We start from the raw sequence: 17,954 nt of genomic DNA on the forward strand, positions 1-17,954 counted from the left end.
CCTCCAAATTAATCTGTTATCTGCCAGGACTACAATATCAGATATGTTTCAGTCTTCGAAGGAACTTCTTACTATATCAATCAGCTTAGATCTTGGTCTTTGTTTGGAGTTTCCCTTCCATTATTTCAGATTTCTTTTATTCTATATAAATTCATTCTGGCCATCTTCACTAAATATTGCATGTAAATAGCTGAAGGTTTTACTTTTGTAGGGTCTCCATTCAGGTTATATTGGTGTTTCCACTGTTCCATTTTCATAGTCTGTCTTTTTATTGCTGATATGAATTTATTATAGCTGTTATTCAATTTAAGCTGGGAATCCTGTAGATGTCTAGATTTGTTTAGGAATACAATACTATCTGCATAAAGATCAGAGTTTAATATCTCCAATTTTTATATAAGATCTAATACCACTTTCTTTCATAATGTGCACCCTTATCTCATGATTCAACATCAAACCACCTTCCTGTACCTATTTTAATTCTGCTGAGCTACAACTATGTTTTGCTTGATATGAGTTGTTTTACACCATAAAATATTAACATTTTGAACAAATTTTCTCTTGGTACATTGCATATGCCTTTTCCAGATCTACAAAACTCAAGTACAGATCGTTGTTATATTCCCATCATTTCTCATCTTTTTTTTTTTGTGTTACAGAGAAAATCTGATCCTGAATTTAGGGGGAAAGCATTTGTGTTTTCTAGTTACATTTTTTCATAAATGCCTATCTATATTTCCTTGTAAAAAAATACAAAAACAAATTTCATGTTTTGTTTTTGTATATATAGAATAATTCAGTAATTCTGCATGCTTTACATTTTACATTAAGTTGAACACTAAACCATCCTTTAAGTTACACAGTGTTACTTAAGTAAGTTGTCACTGTCCATTAGATTCCATGGTCCGTCAACTAGTAGTGCAGTTTTCAAAATTTGATATCTTAAAAGAAAGAAACTGAGTGCCTAAATTTTTTTGGTTATTTAATTGTTTAGAGGGGTATGGAATTGTTATGTTTTTTGTTTTGAAAATTATGACATTTCGAAATTATCTTATTACCAAAGTTTCATTTCATGCTACTCACAGCAATGTTCTCAACTTGCATAGTTTTCATTGTCACCTTTATAATCGCTAATTACTTTTACTGTACTCTTTCTTCCATTTCTTAGCTTTTTTTTTTTTTTTTTCCCCCACAAGTCTCCTGAACAGGTCCATATTAGTAATATTTATGTTCTGTATTCTTATCCAGGAGCTGCATTAGCTTCTTCTCCATTTAGCTTTCTTACATTTTTCTTTGTATCCTCTCTGGCACATGCTGATTTACTTTGCCAGGAAGGAACTTTTGATATGCTTTCTTCTTTCCAAAGATTGCTTTTTTAACATCCTGAATCTGCTTTGAAATTTTGCTTTTTCTGTCCTTGCAGACAACTTCCGCCCTAGCAGGGTCATTGTTTTCTGAAAGTTTGATTCTTGTTTCACAATTTATTTTTTCTCGATTAATATTCGTATATTTGAATCTACACTTCTCTTAAAGTTCTATATTTTTCTTTCAATATGCTATTCATTTTATCCTCCTTGGAATTAAATAGTAATCACTTCAGTCCCCTCTTGTATTTATCTTATTAATAAGTTAAATTAATAAGATAATATTAATTAAATAAGAAAATAATCAGAGCATCATATTTCTTTTGTCTTCTTTCAATGTAAATTTGTGTATAACTTTGGAATATTTTATTAGAAATAATGAATTATTGAATAGAAATCTAGGCAGTATTTAGAATTATTATTGGTTTGTCTTTGCTCCTAATTTTACCAAAACATTTCTTTATGGTATTCATTCCTGCTTCTCTATTTAGAATCAGTGTTTTCTTTGCCACCTGCTTTCTGTAACAACTCAAAAATCTGTGCTTCCTTACTAGAAATTCTAGGCACAAATAAGTTTGCCTGATTTCCCCATTTTGAAATTTGCCAACATCACTCGACTTGAAATTGCTTGCTATTCGAGAAGCTTATTATTATATTTAGTGTTGAATTCTACAGCTACACTCCCTTCATTCCTTTGCTTGATATTAACATAATATAGTTATTATTTAGAGGAATCTCTCCTGTTTTAATCTTCATTTCAGCAATCAAACAACAACAAAAAAAAATTAACCATAGACAATGAACTTGAATGTAAAGCGTAGATATTTTGTAATTAACAGTACATCATCATTGTGTTGAAACAGCAAGCATTTCAAAGGCCAGGGAGTACAATGTAAATTCAACAATTGGTTTACCAACTAAAACAGTTGCTGCATGCTAGAGAAATACTATTAAAACCAAAAAAAAAAAAAAAACAAATAAACAAAAGGCTTTTTGATATTAATATAAGATGAGAATCTTCTGAACTTTTTTTTTTTGTGTGTGTGTGGGGGGGTGTCATTCTGATTCAGGTTGCGTCAGTGTAAAAGGGAGGTTTGGGTATTCATAGTTATATTAATGTTTATTAATTATTTTTTCAACAGAATGACCTGTATGCCCAGTGCCTAAAATATATTAAACTACATTCCCAAAGGATCTGATAAATACCATCTGAAGATAGAGAATCAATCTCATATATGTATTTCTAGCATCTATGAACCTATTAGTAGAATTTTAAAGACATCTCACCTTAATCCCACATATATTATCATCTACAAAAAATAAACTATCATGTAGATGATAATATATGTGGAATTAAGGTGAGATGTCTTTAAAATTCTACTAATAGGTTCATAGATGCTAGAAATACATATTTGGGATTGGACCCTTGCAATCTAGCGAAGAATCCTAAGGCATTGGAACGTAGGAGTTGATTATTCGTTGGATTTGATGAGGGTTGTAACCATTTAATTCCATTAGTTCTGATAGAGGTTTATCATTGCAGATTATGTTGATATAATACTTCTCTAATTCTTCTGATAATTCCTCCTTTCCTATTAATACTGCGTATGTTAATTCTACCTGTCTTCATTTTTGGTGATGTTGAGGTTGTTCCATTCACTGATATTTTACTGTTTACCTTTGTTTCCTGATAACCACAGGCCTTGTTTATTCAGGTAATGCCCAACTGTCATGGCATTTTGTTGTGTTATACCATCATTTTGTTTAAGCCAATACAGAAAAGAGTGGTCATCTAAGTCCCAGACTGCCAGCCCATGATTTGTCATCAAGTATCCATGTGGATGCCTACTAATTGGGTATATCAGCACTGTGAGGATTGGACATTATGTCAGAAGCCCCAGTCTGCATTCCTTAAAGCATTCCTTCCGGTTATCTAGCTTTGGTACATAAGTAACAACTCTAAAATACAACTATGTCGATATAAAATTCAGTGTATTTATAAACTTTTTATTATTAACAAACTTTCTTGATGGAGAAAACTAGGAAATGTATGGTATATATCATTAACTTTCATTTTTTTTTTCCTTGCCCTCTTTCCATTAGGATCCCATGAACATGAAGAATATTCACTCTCCACGTTTTTGTGGTTTAATCAATAAACGAGCCATAATGGTAGAACCTGATCCCAGTAACACGGGTGTGGTCTTCTTATACAAGAAAAGGAGATGTAAGTTACCAGATACGTTGTAGAACAATCTGTAATATAATTTCCCACTCAAAGATAATCCCTTTTTATTTTTATTTATTTTTGCATTTGATTTATTGCTATTTATGTTTCATTTTTTTGTTAGTATTCCTTCTGGTTGGAAACAGAAACAGCAGATAATGTTACAAAGAATGCAAAAGGAAGAGGTGGTTAATTGAAGTTGATTGAAATATAGTGTAGTTTAATAAAATGAGGAACAGTTTTAAATCATTTCCTTGAAACTAAGTTAACTTATACTACAAAAATGGGAAAGGTGTGTGTGCATTTTACAAATATTTATATTTTGCTTTCCCATATCAAACCAGCTGCTGAACTAAATGCAATAATGTTTATTAATCATCATCAAATTCCTGCCATGTACCCTCAAGGAGTGTACAGGATATGATAGTACTACATGAAAAATTTACATCATTACTAACGTCCTATCTACAATTTTCCTCCAAATCAGTCTGTTACTTGTCAAGACTCCAACATTACCAGATCATCTTAGTACCGATCTTTAACTCTGGCGATGTTGAGTTGGGGTGTGTTTTCAGATTTGTTCTAGTAGCTGACTTTTCGCTGTTCACCTTGGTACCCTGGCGAAAACAACGGGGCCTTGTTTAACTGGGCGACGCCCCAGCTGGCATGAAATTTTGTCATGTTGTACCATCATTTTGTATTTTGGTTTAACCAGTAAGAATACGATTTGGTCGGCTAAATCCCAAATTGCCAGCCCATCCTCGTTCGTTCAGTATCCAGGTTGATACTCAACAGGGTGCGCCACGAGAAGGTGAGGATTGGACATTAGGTCAGAAGCCCTGGTCGGTTCTCCACATTCCTTTAAAGGCTATGTGGAGGTCTCCTCTCAGTTATACAGCATTGACCTTTAAGCACCCCTTAAATCTAATAATTTAAGCTAGTAATTTGTACATTTTATGGATAACTCTGTGGAACAAGTTATTACTCATGTCCTATTGTGTTAGTAATGATATCTAAATTTTACTAGGGAAGTGATTAAGTTAACCATGTGTTTGATTGATTTCTAATGTGTAATTCTTAGAGCTCAATAAATATGTTTTATTTTATTTACCTGAAATCAGCCTGTCATATGAATTTGAATTGCCACTCATAAAAAAAATTACAGAACTTAGCAGGAGGGACACAGGAGTATAATTGGAATTTACGTGCCACGACTGCATGCAAAAGCAAAGTGAAATAGGTGAATTGAATGAGTTAAGTAAGAGTGTTAGAACATCCATTACTGTGTATTATTCTGAGAGAGCCACCTTGGATAAGAATCTCACCTATCCTCTGTATTGGCTGGCACAGCATAATATAAATTCGTCAATATATTTAACAGGGAGACTGTCTCAGAGGGTAAAATTAAGGGCTTTATCCCAAATTTAGACAAAGCCTCTAATGAATGAAAGGAACACGCGTGACTAAACTTGGGAACGGCACGAATCATAGCTTGATTAAGGAAAAGAAAGTGATAGCTGAATTACTGGTTTTGATTGACAACATATTACAGAAACCAGAAGAGAAATAACTATATAAATGAGTAGCAAAATCAATAAAGTAACGAGAAAAAGTAAACATAACAATGGCACAGTCAGCCGACAGGATGTGATTGGATCCCGTAAAATTAGTAAATTGATCAATCATAGTGAGTTGGGCTTTGAATTCATATTAGGCAGTCAGGAGATTATTGAGGAAAATAGAATATTTGAATATTTCTGTAACATTTTATTGTAAGCTAAGATACAAGCATGTCTCTACCTACATGCTCTAACATGAATAACGAAGAATTTTTTAGAACCATAAATCCACAGCAGATATTCCCACAGTTCTCTGGGGAAGACACTGATGACGTCGTCACATTTTTTGAATACATTGAGGAATTAAGGAAGATTGGCTGCTGGAGTGATTTCCAGCTACTTGTTTTGCTATGCAGCAAGTTAGTGGGGAAGGCCAAGACATATTTCTACTCATCCCCAACCCTGAAAGAAACAGTTGACTACAACAGGTTTAAAGAGATTCTACTCACAATTCTCAAAGGTTAAGAATGTAGGGCCTAACTTATGGAAGCTCCAAAAGATGGCACAAGGAGATAGAGAGAGTGTATCTGATTTCCATGACAGAATACTAACTCTCTCGAATACCTTGAATGTCTCAAGTGAAGACAAACACCACTTGGATTGGGCTGTGTTCCAGCACTTTAGGATAGGTCTAAAAAGGGAGTTGAGAGAAACAGCGTTTGGAAGAGGGATATCCAACCTAAAAGAGTGTTATGCAGCAGTAAAAGAAAGAGAACAACTCCTCGGAGACATCTGTCCCGCAGCCAATGTTGGATCCATCAACATGATTAAAGAAAAGAGAGAGATAGTAATAGGGACCCTAGTATTGTAAAGGAATGTCAGGAAAGGAAGTAGAGACTGAAAGCACAGAAGGAAAACGGGGAGAGTAGAGTAAAGTCAGTTTGCCAGGTTACTGCTAGCATTCCCAATCTAAGCAAAGTTCACCAGTTGGTTAAACAAGAGGTGGAAAAACTACATCAACCCATGATGGAACGCCTCGATGCAGTGCTTGGCCAACTGATGACAACCTCTGTGAGAACCCAGGAAAATTATTTCACTAAGGATGAGAGAGCAACTGAACTTAATTCACAGAGAAGTAGAAATATTACAAAAGCCGGTACTAGACAAAATGGACTCTATAATGCAAAGGTTGGCAGAGTTATCCACTAGAGAAACTGCAAATGCTCCTTTGTCTTTGGACGGAGATTATGAGAGGGGGTAATCACAGAGAGCCCCCAAGGTGCTACAGCTGTAACAAACTGGGCTTGCATGAAAATGTTATGCCAGACAAGGGAACCTGAAAAGGGACTATCAGAAAGAGTACAGATCTCACATTTGCACCAGAGACACGTGCAAAAGAAATCAACAAGGTTGATTTCTTTTGGAATTCCAGGGACATTTCCCTGGAATCTATGTAGAAGGAAGAATTTGCAGTAGGAGATTTAGAGCTTTGGTGGATACTGGTTCCCAAGTTTCTTTCATCTCAGAAAACTTTCTGAGGGAGCTGGAGCCCCATGTACAGGATAGGGTCAAACATCTGAAGAGACCCATAAATCTATTTGGAATATCCCCCGAGGTTGTTCATGTGACAAAATCTGTAAGAGTAAAGGCAAGATTACCTGAATTTTGCATGTATGCTTAGCATCTATTTCTGGTCTTGCCAAGAGACTCTCCCCCACATCCAAGGTTGATACTAGGAAATTACTTCTTGACAAAGTATAAGTTTGCGTGTGATTACTATAGAAAGGAAATAAACTTTCTAGGAAAAAAGAGAAATACAGAAAAAAGAAAGGGGGGTCACAAGCCATGAGTAAAGGAGGTGCTCCGATGAAGTGGAAATCCCAGAGAACGAGCAAGGAAAAACCTTCGTAGGGAGGCTCTAAACGTGTTACATGTAACACAACCAAATCAAGTGAGGTTTTCTGTTCAAAGGATCCAGACATGGGTGATCAGATAGATGAAATGTTACTCACAGATCAAGAGGTTACATATGAAAGTGAGCATAAAAGATGCAAAGAAACAAGGGCAGTTAACCATAATGATAAAGAACAAAAACCAATAATTTTCCTCAAACAACAAAAGGGTAACAGGCATGAGACTCAAGAAAGAACAAGGCAGATTGCAAGTGTGAGGAAGTCAGGAAAGATGCAGAGCATGCCTTACCTGAACATATTACAAATGCTAGACCTAAGAAATGCGAGGAGGTTACTCTTAGAGAACAGGAAGGGAAATCTATAAAAGAATTTTACAGAAATAAAATTTTTTCTTAGAAAGGCAGGACCTTTGTGTCCTGAATGATCAAAATTTGGATAAAAGATTAATTCATTCAGGATCTAACAAATCTAATTTTAGGCAGAGAAACTTGTACTTTGGCAAGGAAATAGTTATGTATATTATAACTTTAAAGCAGAACTGAAGAAATGTTTAATTTAGAAATGTGAAACTTGACCTATTTTGTACAGAGTCAAAAAGGGGAATTTATATAAAATTATAGTTAAATTAGAATATCCTATCCTATGTAGTGTATGAGAGTAAGTTGAATGTAGGCTAAGGTCAAAAGGTCACGCTTTAGCCGTCCAGTATAACTTATGGCCTAAGGAAAGGAGAATTTATACGGAAAGCGAAGCTCGAACGCATTCTCATAAAAATTCTACACGCGATAGATGAGTGCCGTGCAGTAAAAACATAGTGAAGAGAGGGTGTCAAAGGAGGTGGTATAAAAAGGTTTTGTCCCCCTCTCTTGAGGTCTTTTGGTTCCTGTTTCCTGCGCTCTTGGACGTTGGCTCTCCCTCTGCCAACAGGGTGATTCCGGATCAGCCGTAGAAGTCATGAGTCGTATACCATAGCATGCGAGTCAGTGCTGGCTAACTCTTCATAGCAGAGCAGCTAAGCATACAGATGAATGTCAGCAGTACCAGAGAGAGACCAGAGTGGCACATCGCCTTATCGACTCGGGGAGACCAGGCCGTGCAGTCATTGTAAATAACCCTGTGGACGATGGCCTACAAAATTGCCTTGATATCTAGACAAGGCTGCTGATAGAACAGAAAGTCATTCCATGGGATGGTAATGTAGAATGTTTAAATCTTATTTCCAGTTAGAGATATGAATGGACTCTATATGTTAATTTATGTGTGGACATTTGATAGAGAACTTCAGAGATTACCACATTTGGCAGTGACCTGTCCCAATTTGAAGAAAGATCTCCCAGGAAGGGATCTGTATGTGAATTAACTGTGAGATATGATTAGTGACTTGAGAGTGATTGAAAATCTAATAATTTAAGCTAGTAATTTGTACATTTTATGGATAACTCTGTGGAGCAAGTTATTACTCATGTCCTAAGACATGAGTAATAACTTGACATTTTGACATTTTAGACATTAGAAGGGCCCAAGGACTGAACCCTTAAGTACACCACTGGTCACTTTAAATCTGGCATATTACACCCTTTGTATACCACTTTCTGATATCTGTCTGTCACTCATTCACTTATCCAATTGGATAGAAGTCTTGAATTGAACAACAAAGATCATTCTTAAAGGAAAATGCAAAGAAAGAGAGTATTTGTGTTACAATCAAAATGAAGTAAGTTATGAAGAATTATTAAGAAATAGGATAAATAAGTAAACAGGCTATCAAGACAACAGACTTCCCTTCTCTATTTCCTGTGCCATTTAAGTAATATTCATTCATGCATATTAATCAATTAAGAGAGAAAATCAGAGCAATAAACAGTTGTAATGTTTGGAGGTTTATTATTCAAAACGTCTCAAAATTGCCTTAGCTTGTACTACTTAACAAAACCGATGCCCAAGAAACTTATTAAAGTTTTATCAAACTTTCATAAGTTTCTACAAACATTCGGCCCTGAAACAATGTTGAATCTTTAATATCTACCTTTCCTATGCAATTTACATTGCCCAAATGAAGCTGTATGGCTCTTTCTTTAGTAATCACTTTTACGCACTGATATTTCTCTGGCATTTGATTTCTTTAGCACTGAATGAGAGTTTTTGCTTTCTTAAGGTTTCTGCCTGGTTTCTGAGGAGAACCAACTTTATATCAGAAAAGTTGCATATGCAATTACTGTGAAACAGTGTTGACTCTATTATGACCTCTATTATCAGAAAAACTACATATGCAATTACTATGAAACAGTGCTGACTCAATCAATGCTCCCTCCCCTATGCTAATAACAAAGGCCAAACCAATTCACAATTTTCATGGTAATTATTTCAGTGCTATTGTAGTTTATCGGCTGTGAAAGTTAGGAACACTGAGATTACAATTTTATTATTTTCTCACATAAAGTACATATGTTGACATTTCATCATATCATAATATCATGTTTGTTTCTAATAAAAGATTAGTAATAACGTAAACATACTGCACATCCATTGAGGCTACATATCAAGAAACTGATGATAAGGCGGTTGACTTCATAAGCATTGTGTATGGAAAAAATTCATATAGAGTGTAACAACCAGAGTGGGAAGTGTTCAAAGTAGACCATTTTGTGCTAACTGAGAATAAGTAGCAAAACAGGCCCTAGATATCAAATAAATTGATACCTAGGACCAGTTCTGCTACATCCTTGCAATAATATATTCCACCAATTACTGCAATTAATATGTACTTTTTTTCCTACTGTTGATATCAACCTTGCATATTTTACCGATGGTAAGTAATATTATGTGAGAGCCACAGCTTTTCATTTTTGAAACGAATTGTTGCACCCATAAATGGCCCAGATTTCTTATGTAATTTTTAACTGATATGGAAATAATATAAGAATTGTTTAAAAAAAACAAACTGTGTACTAATCATTTATTTTAAAATTAGAATCTAAATTTACAAAATGAGTTAACATCTTAAACTGTTATACTTATTGAACATTTTTTGAACTTGTGGTTAACATGATCTGATAGAACAAATGATTTGTTTTTGCTGAGATCTCAACTTCAATTAGTAAACTCACCATTAAGGATAAATAATCAGGAATTTGTTATTGGTATTCATGAACAGCTTGCCTCGCAAGTTACAAAATAAAGTGGATGTCATTGTAAATAAAGTAAATGTGAGTATTTTCACCCAGTAACACACAACAAAACATTGTTTACAACTTTTGAGAATGCTTGTGAGAACTAGTTATGCACTGAGATCACAGTATGTGCTAGTTACAGCATTACACATGGCCAAATTGTGAAAAGGCCATATCTCTTCCATAAATCTCATGTTGATATGTACTGTTTTGATTACATTTAGCATTTTGCTTGGGATTGCTAAGGTTTGCTTTACAAGGGTGAGCTGAAAAGTTGTGATAATCACCATGAAGGAATTGAGGTAGAACCATGTGACTTACACATTATTATTATTACGGGCTACTCCAAGGAGTATTTTGACTCATCGAGGGAAGTCCTAAACATCATGTCAAGAACCATTCAACATTTGCTTTGCTTTGAACTCATTCACAGTCATGGCACCCACAATGAACTCTGGCAACCTATTTCAGTTCATTCACTACTCTCCAAGAAAAAAAACTAGTTCTAACACCATTGTTAGCTACACTCTTACTCAGTTTCCATGGATGGCCCCCTAGTTCTCCCATCACCAGACCTATTCGGAAAAATTTCCTCTGAAATAATCTTGCAAAACCCCTCAGTAATTTGTATGTTTCAATCATATCACCCCTTTTTTGCCTATCAACCAGTTTCTGTAAACCACAAATCTTCAACCTGTCTCTGCTTGTCGCTTGTCAAAGTATTCTTCAGTAACCAAGTAATCTGATGAGCTGCTTTTGCCCCTAAACGTAAGTTCCTATCCAAGTCTCTGGCTTCATCAATTTCCTGGAGTACAATTCCAGTATACAACTGGGAATCTTTTTTTTTTACCCCAAAATGCATAACCTTACACTTTGCGACATTAAACTGACATCCATTCTCCTTTGCCCAGTCTGCCAATCTATCCAAATCATCAGAATGTCATCAAAAGAAATCTTGAACTGTCTGGATATCAAGGCTTCTGGTAATGATTGTATCTCTCCTCTAGTTGTACTCTACAGATGACTCCTGAACCAGCACCTGTCTTCTCTGTCTCTCTCTCTCTCTGCACTCACCCTGTTATATTTAGATGGCATCTATCCCACAATGAGGTAGGAAGGTCATATTCAGCTCCTTCCAGAAACAGAAGATAAAAGGTCTCCATTCGAACAATGTTGATCTATTGCTATCATTTTGGGATTATCACTCAACATCTGCAATCACTACCTCTGAACATGTGCCATGGAAAGATTCAGAGAAACCTGCACTGCTGTACTTTGTTTTCAAGCTATCTGATAATCTGGCGTAGACTCATCTTTGGTCTACCTTCTGCCCTTTATAATTAGAGCTCTGGCTTTTCTCTCAGGTCATTTTCTGCATGTTATGTCTATTTTTGCATTTCTCTACTAATGCAGGTTTCTAAGGGTTCTGTTATATTACCCTCCCTCTTCCCCATTCATAAATGTTCTCATTGACCTCAAACCCTATTTGAATATCACTCCATCCTCTCTACCCATATGACAACCCCTGCAATGCTCACTTTCCAAGCTTCAAGATTGTGTACAATCTGTACCCTAACAGTCTTTCATGCCATCCCTTAGTGCAGTGGTTCTCAAACTAGGGTGCCACAGGGGTGCTGCAAAATTTTGAATCGTTTATTTGAAAAAAGCAAAATATTTTTAATGGATGAAGCATATATAAAAAATTATCATTTTTTGTATCACTCTTATATTATATCCTGGGATTTCATTAGATCACTGCGTGTCATAGTAACTAGATATGTGACGGCACATAAATACTGGGGGAAATGAACTAATGAATGGTTAGTTGTCCTGCTGTCTGTTTTAGTATTTCTCTCTGTTCAAGTATTATACATGATCATTTCCCCCAAACAAAAATCATGAGTCTTTTGTCATCAGTGAGAATAAACGAAATACGATATTAAAGTCGTTAAATTCAGTGAGTAGAGGTTTTTCTTATTGTTATATATTCCAACTATAACGAGAGACATCGTAAACAAATGTTTTTCCTTTTTCCATCCGGAAAAAAAATTATTTACTTGAAATAAATTTTAAAATAAAACATTAAAGTTACATATGCTCTTCAAAATCATGAATAATTTTTTCCTTAAAAAAAGAAGTGAAGATTATGACAATCAAGAAATGTCTACTTGTAGCAAAGCTAACGAACCAATTCGCACTAATAAATTATCAAAATAATTTATTTTGCGGATTTATTAATCTTCATACCGAAGTAAGATGACTTTTAAAAGGTTGCGTATTGGATCGTTTTTTTTAACTTGAAGAAATATTAATGTTTTTTCAAAATGAAGACAAACCAGAATTCTATAAATTATTACAAGATGATTTTTGGTGTTCCAAACTAGCTTATTTAACAGACATATTCGATCATCTGAAGCTGAACTCCAACATACAAGGAAGAAATGAGAATATTTTGACATCTACAGATAAAATTAAACACCAACAATGTAGAAATGTTCCTTAAAGTTGCCTCCAGAAAATGTAAGAACATTGATCTGCAAAAGCTTATTTACGGTCATTTAATATTGTTAGAAGAAAAAATTGACCATTATTTTCCAGACATTTCAGTCAATTTATACGATTGGATTCGAAATCCATTTGTAGAGTCAACATCAGCAATGAGTGAGTTAAGTCTTATAGAAGCCGAAGAATTAATTGATATGCAATTTGAATGATCTATGCAAGTATACTTGAGAAACGGTTGAGAAGAATTGTGGAAGAAAAGCTTGGTGAAGAACAAGCTGGATTCAGGCCAAATAGAGGCTGTCAGGATCAGATTTTCACTTTACGACAAATAGTCGAGAAAGCATGGGAATATAACAAAGATCTGTATTTAAGTTTTGTTGATTTGGAAAAGGCATATGACAAGGTGTCAAGAGAGAAGCTATTCAATACGCTGCAGTTATATGGTGTCAATGGGGCATTATATCAAGCAATACTTAGTCTGTATTTGAGTTGTGAGTCAGCAGTTAGAATTGAAGGAAGTACAGGAAGATGGTTTAATGTTAAATCTGGTGTGAGACAAGGATGTACATTATCCCCTCTGATATTCATTATCTATATGGATCACATTATGAAGGAATGTGGTATTAAACCTGATATCAAAATTGGAGATGTTAATGTCAGCTCTTTGCTTTATGCGGATGATGTTATACTTCTAAATAAATCCGCTACAAGTCTGCAAGATTCTCTGACTAAATTGAATAGCTGTTGTAATAGATATGGTATGAAGGTTAGCAATAAAAAGACAAAGACAATGAAAATAGGCAGAATCATTGAAAATGTCAACTGTGTTGTGAATGGAGAACCTGTGGAACAAGTAAAACATTTTAGCTACTTGGGCACAATTTTCACTGAAGATGGTAAACTAAATATAGAAATAGACAACAGAATCAGCAAAGCTGGTATCGTGGGAAGTCAATTGAATAAATTCATATGGAATAAGAAAGAAATTAGTCTGAACACTAAATTAGCTGTATACAAAACAGTGTTCAAACCAATTTTAACTTATGGATCTGAGAGCTGGGTCAGAAGTAAAACACTTGACCAAAGACTAGAGACCGCAGATATGAGAGTCCTGAGAAAGATTAGAGGCGTGAACAGATGGCATCAATGGCAATATCATATTAAAAATGAGGATATTAGGAAAGAACTTGACATTGTCAGCATCCAGGAATGCGTTAGCAGAGCTAATCTCAGATGGTATGGTCACTTAAATAGAATGGGAGAGGAAAGATTAGTCAAACAAGTGTTCTCTGCCAGGTTGGCAGGAAAACGACCCAGAGGAAGACCAAGATATAGGTGGATTGATACGGTACAAAGTGCCTTAGACGATAGAAATATAAGATCTGATAATGTTGGAGTCTTGACAAGTAACAGACTGATTTGGAGGAAAATTGTAGATAGGAAGTTAGTAATGATGTAATTTTTTCATGTAGTACTGTCATATCCTGTACACCCCTTGAGGGTACATGGCAGGAATTTGATGATGATGATGATGAAGTAACAATCGTATGTTGAGATTCAGAAATGTGTCTGAATTCATTTTGAATAACAACTATAGGATTCAAAGCACCTAACATCTAATTGTAATTTTCTACATCTTATTTGTGTGAACCGGGTTTTTCTGCACTCGTAAATATTAAAACAAAGAAGAGAGAAAGACTAAAGGCCCTTGAAAATGAGATGTCTCTCAAAAACAAGGCCTAATATCAAAGAAATATGCAAACAACACCAGGCACATATTTCACATTAAGTTCATATTTTATTATCTGAACCTTTATAATAGCTTGTTTTGTATGTCTTTGGGTTGTTTGAAAATAAACCAATTTAGTTTAAATAAAATCTGTTTTCTTTTAAACATGCTTTCCTTCATATCTTTAGTATCTGTAATATCAATTTATTTATGGGTTATATATCCGAGTCTTACAGAATCAATTAATCGGCACTTTACTCTCTATAAAAAAGCAAATAATGTTAGGGGTGCCGTGAAATTTATTTATTGATTTTAGTGTGCCGCCAGACAAAAAAGTTTGAGAACCACTGCCTTAGTGAGATGATAACAGCCTAAGTAACCTTCAGTGCTTCCAAAAAAACAAGTTTTTTTTCTGAGTATTATTAGAGGTAAGGGGGAAAGCCCTTTAACCTTTTGATAATACTCAGCTGTCAAGATCATATATTCTCTCTTGGATTGATATTCCTGAGAAATGCATCTTCAATAGCATCAGTCTCAAAAACTTATTTTGAGGTGTTGCACCAAAATCCTTGAAAACTAAGATATTAAATTTTTTGATACTATACAAAAAAAAAAAAAAAAGCTGATTGATGACCTCTCCCTCATACTCATTAGACTGTCTCACACACATTTTTTCTGCATTATCTTTTGTACAGATACTTCTAGTGAATGCTGGTTCAGCAGAACCAGCATTCCTGTTTCCCAAACAAACAATTTCAAGTTCCTTCCTAATTTCTTCATTCATAATATAATTAAAATTATTCTTTCTTCAGTAATGTTTGCATAGTTGAGTTTACAGTTTACCTATAAAAGCTGCTCAGCTTTAATTCTTTTTAAAACTTTTTTTTTAATGTGCTGTTCTGTTTTATCCTACTTAAAACTAAGTAATGGTCACTTCCAAATTCAAATCCTCTGTTCACTCTTGTATCCTGAACCATCCTAAAGATATCATTATCAACAATAACATAGGCTTTTTTTTTATTTCTTGCATCTAATTCCTCCACATTTTCTTTTGAAGAACCTTCTGTGGGACCACATGCATAAATAAGTTTCATTGTCCATTTCCCCATGTTAAAGTTTGAACACATAGCTCTACTTGTCGCAATGGCATTTAACAGTTTAGTGTTGAATGCCATTGCTACTCCTTCCTTTCCTTGATCATTATTTCCCAAATATAACATCGTATACTTATTTAGTAAGATCTCACCTGTTCTTGTCTTCTTTGTCAGATTAATGCCAACTATGTGGTACTTTTCCAGTTCTTCTGCAGTTTGACTTCCTATCCATTAATATACTCCTTATATTGATGGTTCCTATCTTCATTTCATCTGACATTGGGTTATTCTCTCTTCTAGTAGCTAATTTTTCACCATTCACTCTAGACGAACACATTAGGAGGGCCTTGTTTAACTGGGCGATTCCCCAGCCAACTTGAAATCTCGTGTTGTACTGTCATATGTATTTCTGGTTTAAGCCATTAGAGGGTAAATTTGGTATGCTAAAATAAAATTTGCTAGCCCATCCTTGTTTGTTCAACTAACAGGGTGTGCACCACATGAAGTGAAGGTAAGGATTAGACATTAGATCATAAGCCCCAATCGGTTCTCTGCATTCCTTAAAGGCAATGCAGAGATCTCCTCACAGTTATTTGGCTTTGGCCCTTTGTCTTCCCTATGGAAGACATGATATTTAATTTAAAGGAGATGGTAAATCCTGTATTATTGTACAGCCGGGTACGAAACTCGGATCGAAATCCATCGAATCCTAGAGTTTCATGCCGAAAAAACTATCGGTGAGCCCAAGTGTAAGTAATCACTTGGGAAGTACAACACCAGGGCAACTCGGAGCATAGGTGGAGCAACCTCTGTCACGTCCTTAATATTCTCTCATAATGTAAAACGCAGCTCCTAGGAGATGTGTTACTGTTTTACATTATGAGAAGAGGTCACTACCCAGACCGGTTTCAATCCTTTTTGAGGTCTCATCAGTGAGTAGGTAGACCTGGAATATCAAAGTTTTAAGTGAACTGAACTTACATATACCTCTACTAACGAATTGCTAAAATGGTGTACTTATATATTGTTATTACTACTATAACAAGCCAAAAGGCTATTTTACCGGCGATATAAGTTAAGTTTAAGGGAGATGGTAAATCCCGTATTATTGTACAGCCGGGTATGAAACTCGGATCGAAATCCATCGAATCCTAGAGTTGCCCTGGTGTTGTACTTCCCAAGTGATTACTTACACTTGGGTTCGCCGATAGTTTTTTCGGCATGAAACTCTAGGATTCGGTGGATTTCGATCCAAGTTTCGTACCCGGCTGTACAATAATACAGGATTTGCCATCTCCCTTAAACTTAACTTATATCGCCGGTAAAATAGCCTTTTGGCTTGTTATGATATCTAATATTGTGGAACGTGACATTGTCAGATCAAACACTATCACCAAGCAAATAGTCACTAACATTACATTAATTTTATAATTTTGTCAAGTTTCATTGTCAGTGTTTTTCATCTGGCAAACATAGTGTCCGTGATGATTGTATATGGAGTTGAGGAAATATGGTTATTAAAAGCAAACCACATAGAAATTTGTTAGTTTGGTAGGGTAGGACTACCCACTTGTAATAAAACCTTCCTCTGTTCATTTCTCCAGATATCAAAGTTTGATATCTGAAGAAAATTTCTTCATTAATTTAAGGGTATTCTATAGTAGCTTACTAGCGAATAGGGACATCGCATTAAAGTTCACTGTTATGTCATTCTGAGTTGATTTAATAAACTATTTTCTAATCTGTTTATCTGTTACATTAATTTATTAAAATAATGTTACAGCGACATGCAAGCTCAAAATATAGGCTATCTGTGCACACATTTATTAAAGCTCACAAAATAAAATGAGGCTTATTATTATTCATAGACAATAGTCTGTATTCATGGAAAGCTTTCTTGCTGAAACAACTAGCAACATTTCTTAAACACATGGATTGTTCACAACACATGCAATCCACATAAAAAGAAAAAAAAGTACTTCTCATTTCCTTGTCATTACATACTTGACAGAGTGACCTTTTGGTCTTCTTTCCTCTGTTTCAACTTTATTATTAATTGCTTCCATATTAATTTTCTTCTTTTCACTATTATTATTATTTGACACCTCCAGGGAGTCCAAAGACTCATCAAGGGAGAGTGTGACAACAGCATCAAACAAATGGGCCCCCTTCCAACTACTAACTGCGCTCAAACTTACTTAACTGAGCCATTAGTAGCAGAGGCTCTACCAATCGACCAACCTTTGCTGGCTATTAAGCACAAACTTGTAATGCCTCAGTTTTCAGAGACCATCCTGCCACCTTTGTCTTTCTTTATTTCTTTTTCCCCTTTGGTTTCCAGTTTACCTTTTTTTTGTCCATCTTTCATTCTGTATTCTTTCTATATGATTGTT

At 35.0% G+C, this 17,954-nt stretch overlaps 1 protein-coding gene across 1 annotated transcript in view; it reads left to right on the top strand.

The window, feature by feature from the left end:
• RpL28 (ribosomal protein L28) overlaps window positions 1-17,954 on the top strand; it is a 43,643-nt gene that overhangs the window by 19,085 nt on the left and 6,604 nt on the right. The window contains exon 3 of the mRNA XM_090405316.1: window positions 3,468-3,591. Coding sequence (XP_090261442.1) covers window positions 3,468-3,591 — 124 coding nt within the window. The remainder of the gene's footprint in view (window positions 1-3,467; window positions 3,592-17,954) is intronic.

Source organism: Typopeltis vanoorti, chromosome 15 (genome assembly GCF_054136105.1).
Source record: "Typopeltis vanoorti isolate ZY-2024b chromosome 15, IOZ_Tvanoo_1.0, whole genome shotgun sequence".
NCBI classification, from domain to species: domain Eukaryota; kingdom Metazoa; phylum Arthropoda; class Arachnida; order Uropygi; family Thelyphonidae; genus Typopeltis; species Typopeltis vanoorti.